The 12349-nt window shown below is 44.8% G+C and overlaps 1 protein-coding gene across 6 annotated transcripts in view; it reads left to right on the plus strand.

Moving 5' to 3' along the window:
• Positions 1–12349, plus strand: part of sdk2b (sidekick cell adhesion molecule 2b) — a 1143109-nt gene that overhangs the window by 405348 nt on the left and 725412 nt on the right. For 5 of the 6 annotated variants that reach the window (XR_005458034.1, XM_038777821.1, XM_038777823.1 and 2 more), the window contains exon 2: positions 510–599. The exons of the other annotated variant lie outside the window; for it this stretch is intronic. Coding sequence is in view for 4 of the 5 variants with exons in the window: in XM_038777821.1 (XP_038633749.1) it covers positions 510–599 (90 nt within the window). In the remaining variant the exon portion in view is untranslated. The remainder of the gene's footprint in view (positions 1–509; positions 600–12349) is intronic. 6 annotated transcript variants of the gene reach the window in all.

Here is a 12349-nt window from a genome sequence, read left to right on the forward strand (position 1 = left end):
AATATGTCTGGCACTTCCCTCTGGCACAGTTTGAAACTACCAGGTTGACAGTGCGAACCCGGCAGTACCACCTCTGTCGAGGGGTAGCGTTGTTGGCGGGCCCTCATGGGAGCCCTACGGAGGGGTTTTCCATGTATGTGTGGTGGGGGCAGGAGGGGGGTAAAGAGTGGACAGTGAATGGCAGAGCTTGCATGCAAAAAGGGGAACAGGCAATGAGAGGGGAGGCATGCCGGCGATACCTTTGTGGTGGTGGTGGTGGTGGTGGTGGCAGCGGAGGGGGGGGGGGGGGTGTGGTGAGGGTATCCCCAATGAATGCACAGGGGTGGGGTAGGAGAGGCGGGGGAGGGGGGAATTCCAATTTAGTGCAGATCGGGGCATCCTTTCAAGGATGCACCCCGATCTCTGTGGAGTATGTTGAAGTAAGTGAACTGAGTATGTACTAGCTCTGACAGGCTCTGCTCCACCAGAGTGATGGTGTAAACCCTGCCCACTCTTTTTTTTTTACTCAGAGGCCCAAGATCTGGAGAGAAAACCAGGCTATGTAGCTGGAGAGATGCATACCAGCTTTCAGTCCGAGCCTGACACTTTGAAAATATATGGTAAGATTTCGCCCATAAGTTCAACGCTTTTGTTTATTAGACGTTTTTTAAATGTTTAGCTCTACACAATTTATTATTGGGCATGGTTTAGTGATCTGGGTTCCATATGAGAGCAAATGGAGACAAATTCCTGCAAGGGTTCCTACTTTGGTGCATTAGTAACGGCATCATTGCCATTCTCTCTGGCAAGATATTCCTCGAATCCAGTACCGGTGTCCACCCTGAGCATCTGGAAGCAGGTCACACAACAATTTACACTTAGCCCAATGATTTTGCTGGCCCCTGGCCCCTATGTGCAGTAATAACCTCTTTCTGCCAGCGGGTTTGGACTCAATGTTTCGGTCATGGGAGGGGAAGGGTAGGAGAGGTTTGGGGACTTGTTCGTGGAGGGAAGGTTTGCCAACTTTCAGGAGCAGTTGAAAAAGCTTCAACTCACTGGTTCCAATCTGTTTAGATATTTCCAGATTCACGATTTTTCGGGTAAGGTTTTTCCCTCTTTTCCCTTGGCACCATCCTCCTCCCTGTTAAAGAGGATTTTGACTTTGGTGGGGCCTGGCAATTTAGGAGGCACAATAGAGTTTGTTGCAATATAGTTTAGCTGCAGCACTGGTTGAGGAAGGGACAGGAAGACAGAAAATAGAGGTGTTACAGCACTACCACCGGTAGAAGATTCTAATACATTTCCCTCTGCCGTGTTAATTGGTCTGACCTGATATATGTTTCCAGCATTTTCTGTATTTATTTCAGACGTCCAGCATCTGCAATATTGTGTTTTTGTTTGATTAGTTGAGAGTTGCTATCAAAAGGAATTCCCAAAGAATAAGCTAGTGGCAAAAGACACACCAGCAGGCATGTGGTTTTGTAGATAGGAAGTTCATGCGGATGTAAGACTTCTAACTTTTTTGTTAGCATATCACCCACCAAACTGTTTTTTCTGATGGGGAATAGTGGAAGAAGGATTCCCAAGCTGATTATAAGCCCGTTGAATTGCCACTTTGAACACATATTCCATGGCCAATAAATCCTGACGTTGGACTTGTTCCTGGAGTTTCTGTTCCAGAGATTGGGCACGCCACTGTGCCACAAGACCTCCTCTAGACTACTGATATAAAGAGTTAGCAAATGGGGTGGCAAATAGTCATCTGCTGCATCTCAGACGGTTTGAGCACAAGGGGCTGGTTTAGCACACTGGGCTAAATCGCTGGCTTTTAAAGCAGACCAAGGCAGGCCAGCAGCACGGTTCAATTCCCATACCAGCCTCCCCGAACAGGCGCCGGAATGTGGCGACTAGGGGCTTTCCACAGTAACTTCATTGAAGCCTACTCGTGACAATAAGCGATTTTCATTTCATTTCAGATAGTGATGAGGTTAAACATCCAAAAGTACATCTTGTTGAAGATATAAATTAAGTAATGCTCTCTTGACAATATCTGAACAGCTTTCATGTAATATAGAACATAGAACAGTACAGCACAGAACAGGCCCTTCGGCCCTCAATGTTGTGCCGAGCCATGATCACCCTACTCAAACCCACATATCCACCCTATACCCGTAACCCAACAACCCCCCCCTTAATGTTACTTTTATTAGGACACTACGGGCAATTTAGCATGGCCAATCCACCTAACCCGCACATCTTTGGACTGTGGGAGGAAACCGGAGCACCCGGAGGAAACCCACGCACACAGGGGGAGGACGTGCAGACTCCACACAGACAGTGACCCAGCCGGGAATCGAACCTGGGACCCTGGAGCTGTGAAGCATTTATGCTAACCACCATGCTACCCTGCTACCCTGCTACCTGGCAACGTAGACTTCTTCCATGTTTAACGATGAATTGCTGTTGCATTTTCCTCTTTGGGGAGCATCTGTAAATGCCAGCCTTAGGGCAACACAGTGGCGCAGTGGGCTAGCACTGCTGCCTCACAGCGCCGAGGTCCCAGGTGCAATCCCGGCTATGGATCACTATCCGTGTGGAGTTTGCAAATTCTCCCCATGTTTGCGTGGGTTTCCACAACCCAAAGATGTGCAGGCGAGGTGGATTGGCCACGCGCAGTTGCTCCTTAATTGGACAAAATGAATTGGGTACTCTAAATTTATTTAAAAAAAGTAAATGCCAGCTATTTTCTTCCCCTCCTCCCCCATTCCACAATGCATACTTCAACAAAGTATTGCAGGAAGACAGATACTTGTGTTGATCTATGTTACATCCTAATGAGCACAAAGTTTATTGTAATTACATACTTTGATGGTGCCGTGCAGTGTCAATTGCAGAGGATGGTTCAGAAATTAGCCCTCTCTCCTTTCCCTTCCTCCTCCTCCCACTTCCCTTACGCTGACCCCATAAATACACTGCCTGCTGAACCACAATCTTAAAGCATATGAGCAAGCAGCGTTGAGTGAAGCATTTTTTTTTGAAGTATTGATAATATATGTAGACTTGTTTGTTACAAGAAACATCTGTTGCGGTGCTTTGAAATGGTTTGCTGAGATGGCTTGAAGTATCTGATTGTCACAAAACTGCCAACCTGAGTAAGTGTATCCAACCCACAGAGGACAGGCATGGGAAGCAATTAATTCCGAGAGGAGGGCTAACTTTGTCACCATTAAACCTCTCAGCCGTCCTTAAGGTTTAACAATGCTATGTTAGATATTAAAGACACACCAAGAGCTCAAAAATAATTTGAACGAACTATATGTAGGAAAGAAAATATATTCCCTGTACTCTACTACTACAATAATTGATACCCATCATTGACCTCACTCCTGTAAACCTAATCAATAATAGAATTGTTAAAGGCAGACTCTGTGTCGTCTTTACATTAATGCTCTGCAATTTGCCTCAGCCAGAAATAACCCTAATAACTGGAATATTGATTAAGGGCATCTCAATTAGGATGTAATTTACTGATTAACATGAAGTCAGATGAAGTATGGACTCAGTGGTGTTCTTCTTTTACATGATCTATTGTTGAAGTGAACGCTATTGATTTAACCAGAGCTCATCAGAGTAGTGAATGAGTAAACCAGCATCTGATCTGAATCAAGTTTTCAAGCTTCATATGAGATGTTGATGGAAATAAAACCCTTCGATTTTCAAAAATCTGCTTGTTTTATGGCAACTTGGTAATTTGAGTGACAAAGAAAGTACATCAGAAATGTGTTTTCTTTGAATGACTGCAAATAGGGGCTGGTTTAGCTCACTGGGCTAAATCGCTGGCTTTTAAAGCAGGCCAGCGGTACGGTTCGATTCCCGTATCAGCCTCCCCGGACAGGCGTCGGAATGTGGCGACTAGGGGCTTTTCACAGTAACTTCAGCAACTTCATACTCGTGACACTAAGCGATTTTCATTTCATTTTCAAATATGGTGCAGAATATTTGGACAGCATTTCTGTAGCATCAGTGTTGAGCACTTTGCTAGCCAGATGTACAGATGTGTGCTGCCATCGGTTAATCATACCTACCAATCATGTCCGCAGAGAATTGTTTGTAGAATACTAACAGTTTTACATCATTCACTTTCAAGCACTTTTTTAAAATAAGATCAGGCCTTCAGTGTGCACTAACCATCAAATCCTTTTTAGATAGGGTGAAGGCCCCCAAAAGAACAGCAAAGAAACAAACACCTAGGTATACAGCACAGATTTAATGAGAACCATTGACAATAGTACAATTCAACAATAGCAACAGCACTTCCCTTTCTCTTTTTCCTCTCCCTCTCTCACCACTATCTCATTCACTCTATTTTCCTTCCCTCCACAGAAATGTATGGGTTTTGTCCGATGCACACAACTTTCCCCACTTTAGGAAGGGGTTGGGGAGATGGGGAGGGCTGAGGAAGCAGCAACTGCATGGTCGCTCAGAACCTTTACACTGAACGTTAGAAATCAAACTAGAAGAGGGTTGTGGCTCATTGGTTTCTCTGTCTTGACTTTACATTTCCAAAAATGCGCCTAATTACTTTTGAACTGTGAGAATGTTCACCAACTTGATTCCTGGAATTAAAAGCGATTGATTCGAATGGGCTTCTATTCTTTGAAATTTCGAAGAATGAGAGACGGGTTCCCCGGCTGCCTCCCCTGGTTGGTCAGTCTAGAACCAGAGGAAACAGTCTCAGGATAAGAGGTCATTCGGGGGGTTGTGAATCTTTGAAACTCTCAACCCCAGACAATGATGGAGTCACGTGGGGAATCCAGGAATGTAAGGATAGAGCGGGAAACTGAATTTGATGCAGAGGTTCAGCCATGATTTGGGGGAAAGACCGAGTAACCTCAAAGAGCCATACGGCCTTCTACTGCCCCTAATTTTATGTTTTCAGTACTGACAGCAGCTCTCTTTGTGGCATTTATTGTTGCTTACTATTGGGTAAAGGAAGGGGAAGGCATGTTAACCACTGTTAGCAGGTACCTGGGCATTAGAAGAAATCAATAATCTGGAAACCATGGGCTGGATTCTTCGCCCCACCGCGCCACTTTTCTGCCCCGACCCGCCGGCGGGATTTTCCGTTATGCCGGCCGGTCAATGGGGGTTTCCATTGTGGGGCAGCCCCACGCTGTCGGGAAACCCCCAGGCGGCAGCAAAACGGAGAATCCCGCCGGTGGAAAATCCCGTCCCATATCTACCAGACTCTGAAATTTGCAGAAAACCCAGACAATTTAGTACGTGCTGTTCTGCAATGCATGTATTTAGCAATTTGCATATTGGATGAGAAAGGCACGCTTATGATCATCACATTTTTTAAAAAACAACTTGTTTTGTAATTTGCTATTAAAATATTCTTTCACTTCGGGTTTCTGAATTTTGTTCGTGAAAGTTAAGTCCCAGTTCATGACTGAACTGAAAATGCAAAACCCTGAAGAACTGTGCAATGTTCAGGGCCACTCACTGATGCCATGTAACCCACTTCTGCCATCAGGGGTTGCTAATGAGCCGATCAGTTTTCAGTGCAGAAAACATTTACAATAATTCAATACTTTCCAAGACTGTAAATCTTAGACCATGAATCAGGGGATATTTCGGTATTTGGTTTCTGTATCAATCAGTTAAATGCAGCATAAGGACAAAGGGGTGAAAATTGCAAGAGCTGGAACCCATTCACAGATCAACATGATCAATCCCCTGTAGCAAGTAGATATTCTCATCAAAGAGATTTGAGTGCAGCATTACCACTGGAGTGGATCTGGTTATGGGTAGCTATGCAAGCTTGTGCACAATTGTCAACACATTACTATTCACACAAAGGGCAGCATCAGGCATTAGATCATCCACAGACAATAATCCAGGATGATGGAAGGAAATAACATGATTATAAAAGCTTTAGAACGATCGTTGTTTTTATAATGAGATTTATTTTGTGAACAGTAACCCCCATCTTAGTTGTTTAAAAACTGTAGAAAATCCATTCCATCAACAGCTTTGATTCTACAAATTGGTCACTTTTCACAAACAGAAATTTTTGGCTTGCAGGGCAGAAATTTCTGATGACAGATGGCCTTTAACTATTCCAAAGTTTCAACGTTTAGTTTTCCAAGGCTCAGGCTGCATTCTTCAAAGCACATAGCCTTGGTAGTAGCCTGTTCAAAACTGCACTAAATCTGATTCTGGTTTCTACTTTGAGGGGAATCCTTAACGGGCCCGCATAGTGTCTTTACATCACATGAAAAAAATAAGTGAACCAACACCCCACTTTTCTTTGTTTTTTTCCTTCTTGCTCCAGGGTGCACTGTAAAAAGGACTTTGCCAACCAGCTGTATTTAATGTAATACTTTGATGATTAAAATGGATAAATAGGTCCACCAGAGCCCACCCAGCAGAATTGTGATTCGATGATATGTTGACGTTTTCCCAAACAAGCCCTGACTTTGTTCAAATTACATTGCAAGTTATTGTTCGCTTTGCATCTGATAGATAACAACTGAAGACTACAAGCACACCTTCGTAACAGTTTTCCTTACCCAGTGATGGCAGTAGTGTCTGTTATGTTGTGAATGATCCAGATTAAATATGTAATACATATTGGCACGCCATATCCGCGGGCAGCGGAAAATGCATTTGCCATTTAGCCAACCTGGCTGAATGATACATCAATTAGTCTATACATTTTTTGTTCATAAAACATTTGCATTGATTAACATATGACAGCCAACTGCAAACGTGTGCTGAAATAAAGAGAGACCCCGATGTGCTGAATGCCCTCATTCTGACTTTGCTTTTGATATTTGATATTTAAATTACATAAAATATTTGGTGAGGGCATTTAGTTTATAAAGGGTTATAACGTTCCCTTATTAAGAATGCCTTATGGTTCCAATCACCTCTAATTATAATTTTGACAATTAAATTAAGTCCAATGTTCATCTGCTGCTGTTTCATGCCATGTAGGTCCTACAATTTGAGTTACTCCAATGCTACCATTTTGTAATGAGAAAATGTTTCAGCAGTTTTCAGACTCGATCGATCTTCAGTTATTCACTTGTGTATTATTTTCTCTGGTTTATTCTCTTCACAACCAGTTACTAATAGCATTGTTCTTATATCATGCAGAAGAAATGAGCTGGACTGTCGCAACTGTTTGAAAGACACAACAATAGAGTTGGATTTAACATGGTTTTGTGGGCAACTTTACTTTTGATATTCTTCCTGGTCATGATAACAGTGACGATATTACCTAACTTCATGAATCACACATTGTCCGATCATACCGGTATGAAATAAGATGTTGGGCAGAACCTTACCATATTTTTTCAAAGTGTCAGGCTCAGACTGAAAACCCACATGTAGCTATCCAGCTGCACAGTCCAGGCTTCTCTCCAGATCTTGAGCCTCTTTGAGTGGAAAAACATTAGTGGACTTGGTTTATGCTGTCACTCTGGTGGGGCAGGGCCTGATAGAGCCAGCACCTGGCTCCACAGAGATTGGGGTGCCATCTTTAAAAGGTGCCCCAATTATAACTGGAGTGGAACTCCTCCCCCCCCCCTCCACCCTCACCACAGAGATATTGGGAGCTTCCCCGCCCCCTGGACAATCATTGGGTGTGCCCCTCCACCACCGCAAAAGTAACTCCAGCATTCCCCCCCCCCCCCCCCTCAGGTCAGTACTGTCAGATTGGCACTGTGCCAACCTGTGCTCGGGGCAGTGTCAGGGCACAGACTGGGCATGCTCCTCTCCCCTGGGGCCTGTCTGACCTTTGTACCCCCAGAGGGATCCCCTCGACTGAATCTTGTTTTTAACAAGCTGTTGTGAACCTCGCCGACGTGACATCACATCGGCAAGGTTTGAATATTCGTGTGGCAGGGGGGTCTGAGGAATGATGCTTAAAATTTATTCAAATCCATTAAAATTAGGTTCTCACCCTTTGTGGGCGTGAACCTCATAACATCACCGGCAAGGGGCCGGGAAACCAGAAAACGGGATCTCGAGAGCGAGAGAGGGAATTGCGCTTCACGATTGTCTTCAGATTTCCCTTCACCTCACTGTTCTCTCTGATGGCGAACGAGGGCTGAAAATCGTCCCCGATGAATTTGCCTTTATATGTTGCCGAATCATATCTGCAGAATGACTCAAAACACTCCGCATTGATTTAATTGTTTTTGAAATAGTTTCAGAGGAACCACAAACAGCAATTAAGATTAATGACCAATTAATATTACTTGGCTGGTGCTGGTTCAGAGGGGAACGTGGACGCTAAGAGAAATTCTTGCTCTTTAACTAGTGTCATGGGATCTTTTACATCTAATTTAACAGACTAACAATGCGATGTTTTAACATCCCACCTAAAAGATGGCAACTCCAACAGTGCTTTTACTGTGTTAGATGTCAGACTTGAATGATGTATCCAAATTCTGGTGTGAGCTTTAGATCCACAATCTGAGAATGGAGTTTTTACAGCACATAAAGAGGCTCTTCAGCCCATTGTGTCTGCACCTACCTATTCTAATCCCATTTCCCAGTTGGTAGCCTTGTATGCTTTGGCTTTTCAAGTGTTCACCTAAATGCTTCATAAATGTTGTGAGAGTTCCTGCCTCGACCACCTTTTCAGACAGTGAGATCCAGATTCCCACCACCCCCTGGGGGAAAAGGGTTTTCCTCTAAATCTCTTGTCTCCTTATTTTAAATCTGTACCCTCTGGTTATTGACCCCTCTACTGAGGGGAAAAGTGTCTTCCTATCCACCCCATCTATTTCACTGATAATTTTGTGCACCTCAATCAAGTTCCCCCTCTGCCTTCTCTGCTCTAAGGAAAACAACCCCAGCCTAACCATCTTCCCTTCATAGCTGAAGAAACACATTAACGGCGTTTCGATACATTAACGGCATTCAAAAAGCATCTCGACAAATACATGAAGAGGCTGGGTATAGAGGGATACGGAACTAGGATGCGCTGAGGGTTTTGGCCAAGGGTAGTATCATGATGGGTACAGGCTTGGAGGGCCGAAAGGCCTGTTCCTCTGCTGTATTGTGCTTTTTTCTTTGTTCTTTGAAACACTCCAGCCCAGGCAACATCCTGGTGAATCTCCTCTGCATCCTCTCCAGTGCAATGACATCCAGGAATTGTTCACAGAATTCTAGTGGCCACTTTATAGTTGGCCACTAGAAGCTGAATAAGAAAATAAGAGTGGAAAGGACGCAGTTTATTTCTAGGAAGCTCAGCTAAGATCAGAAGTTCATTAAAGTGGATTTTAGAAAAGGACTGGCCTCGAATATAGCACACAACAGATTGACAGCATCATCGGCCTATTGTCATTTTCTTTCAATGTTCCAAGCAAATTTCATTTTCATAGCAAATGATTCAAGTAAAGCATTTTGGAAACAATTTAACATGCAACAAATGCAGGATTAGCTGATTTGCTACTTAATGTTCTCGCCCACCCACACATGTGTAAGCTTTTGCTTGTGTTGAGATTGTTTTGGGTGTTTCCAATCAAAATGTCAAGTTTGTTCAGCTCTTTTCAGTTAATATACAGGGCGGAAAGTTACCATATTTTTTCAAAGTGTCTGTTTTGGTGAGGAAAGCGGTGAGAATATTGCCGACAGTGGGAAATCTCACTGAATATTGAGCCCCTTTAACAATTTTTTCCCCCCACATGATTCAGCCCGTGCTCATAGCAGATTGCCACTGATTTGCTGGCTGAGGAGATCTTAATCTCTGCAATCAGTGGGGGGCTTCTTTGAAACGCTTCCCCAGCACTTGTGCCAGGTCCAGTCGAGGGATGGCTGGTAGGAGGACAACACCAAGACTCCTGGATGGTATGGAGCAAAGGCGCGACATTCTCTATGCACATTCCCACCAAGGTCACCTTCCCCACCTGGGAGTCAATGGCCGCAATATTGAGTGCTCGCTCGCTGTATAAGAGGACGTTGAAACAGTGCCGGAAGGAGATGAACAACATGTGGGCCCTCACCTACAGCACATTTCGGACTTACTTTATGCACTTGCGTTCGGCTGACTGGGATATGCCGCACAGGTGACCTGCGCTGCCCCTCAACGGGCCACTGGCATAGACGTCCAGAGCGGCAGTAACTTTAAGGGCCGCAGGCAATGAGTGACCTCCCAGTCCTTGTGGTGCCAATTCTTACATCATCTGACACAGGTGTCTCACCCTCCCCCGGGACAGACATAGTGTTCTCTGGCCCAAGAGCTCTGATATCTGGAGGTACGATGTTCGACATCGTTATACCCTTGATCGATTGTTTCTCCTCCAAAGCTCCACCATCTGTGGCTCTGCTCCCAGAAGCCCAGCCTCCCCTTCCTCTGCAGGACGCTTTTCCTGACTTTGTGCAATAGCGGTATCACTGCTGACGGTCGATAGAATTGCCAGGTCTACTGGTTCCGTGATTCTCCAGAATCACAAACTGAAAGGAAGAGAACATCAAAATGAGAAATGACATCTTTGTCACCTCTCTGTTATGTAAACGTGAGTATGAATCTTGGAGTTTAATGCTTGGGGACTATTCGTCTACTATTTTGATTAACTTAAATAACCAAGTAAACTAAATCAAGTAAACTGAGGGACAAATTAAATGGACGGCCCTTTAAAGGGAAACTGCCTGAAACAAAAAATCGAATCACAAATTAGATTTAAAACATTAAACCAAAATGGTTAATAATTAGGTGCCAATCAGTGGTACACTCATGCATTGCAGTTCTGACTTAATTGACACAATTGACTCATCAAGGAAGGGTCAGCGAGCTGATCTGACAACTGGTTTCCCCTTGTGGCAGGCGCGAGGCACAACTGATTTGTGTGAAGACTGAAATCAGCATGTCAACTTCATCTTTAGAGCATACTTCCATTCCCATGGCTCACAGGAGCTGTGGATTAAACTAGTCTTCCAACTGGAGCAGCCAGCCACACAGAAACTAACCACTGACGAATCTGGCCTCCATAACCGGTGGTCTTAAACTCCCATACAGCCCATGCTCTCAGGCTTTACCGTACTGTCTGAGTGTGGGGTTCATTCTCGCTGCAGTCATCCTACCCTCTGTGTGTGAGTCTTCAAGCCTCATAAGGCTGGAAAACACCCCTTCTCAGAGTCCCTTATTCTGCTCATGTACCCTGGCCTCTCAGGGGACCCCACCCAAGAAGCTCAGTCGCCCCCAGTGCTAACCCTATGGATTCAGCTGCTCGGGCCCACTTTCTCGCTGCCACTCTGGAAGGGCAATCCCTCAGCAGTGATATCACCACAAGCCCAGCAAGGAGTTCACATGAAGTGCTGCCTGCGTACCAGCCTCCAGACCCCTTATACTCTAAAGGCTCACAGACATTAAGGTCCGCGAGGGCCTGCAAACGACCCCAACCCCTGAGATGGCGAGACTGAACCCTTTGGCGTCCTTTCCGCTACCCCCTCTACGACTGGCACCCTGGATGGTAATGGTGGCCTGAGCGCTCACTTCCGATATCCCCTTCGGAGGCGAGGTCGCCATGTTCTTGTTTTGATACAGCTGTTGTAAATCGCCACGCAACGGCGGCAGGGCGGTGCAGTGGTTAGCACTGCTGCCTCACGGTGCCGAGAACCCAGATTCGGTCCCGTGTGGGGTCACTATCTGTGTGGAGTTTGCACATTCTCCCTGTAACTGTGGGGGTCTCACTCCCACAACCCAAAGATGTGCAGGGCAGGTGGGTTGGCCATGCTAAATTGGCCCTTAATTGGAAATTTATTTTATTTAAAATTAAAAACGTAAATCACCACGCTGACGACCGATGAATATTCAGTGAGTGAGTAAGTCCTGGAGGGAGGGCTCGCTGACGCTATTCTAATCTATTGATCTGAGGTTCCCAGCCTCCTGCGGCAGATTTCTCATCGCGCCGCAGGGCCTGGATTATTGGAAATTGCGATCTCACCATAGAGAATCACGCTTTCCGATTCTTGCAGAATTTTCCATCTGCACGCCATTCTCACTGACCACTAACGCGGGCTCAAAATCCCCCCACAGTTTGTGATAGAAATGAATTGAGGCCGACTGACTGCAGAACCATTTTATTTGATCCGAGGTCACTCAGAGTACACCCTTTCACCTTATTAACTTGAGCCTCAGTGTTTTTATAATCCCAACTCACCAGTTTGTTGTGCTGTATTAATAATAAGCTTGGCGATTCTGGCAGTGCTGAATAACATGCACCAGATGCTGGTTGCTTATATCTGTAAGCAGAAGGCCAGAGAATTAAGAAAGTAATTTTGTCTTTTTCCTTTCCATTGTCTTTAAATCTTTCAGGATAGAATTTGTGAGAAAAATGTCTGAATAGGTTTA

This window comes from Scyliorhinus canicula, chromosome 18 (assembly GCF_902713615.1).
Source record: "Scyliorhinus canicula chromosome 18, sScyCan1.1, whole genome shotgun sequence".
NCBI classification, from domain to species: Eukaryota; Metazoa; Chordata; class Chondrichthyes; order Carcharhiniformes; family Scyliorhinidae; genus Scyliorhinus; species Scyliorhinus canicula.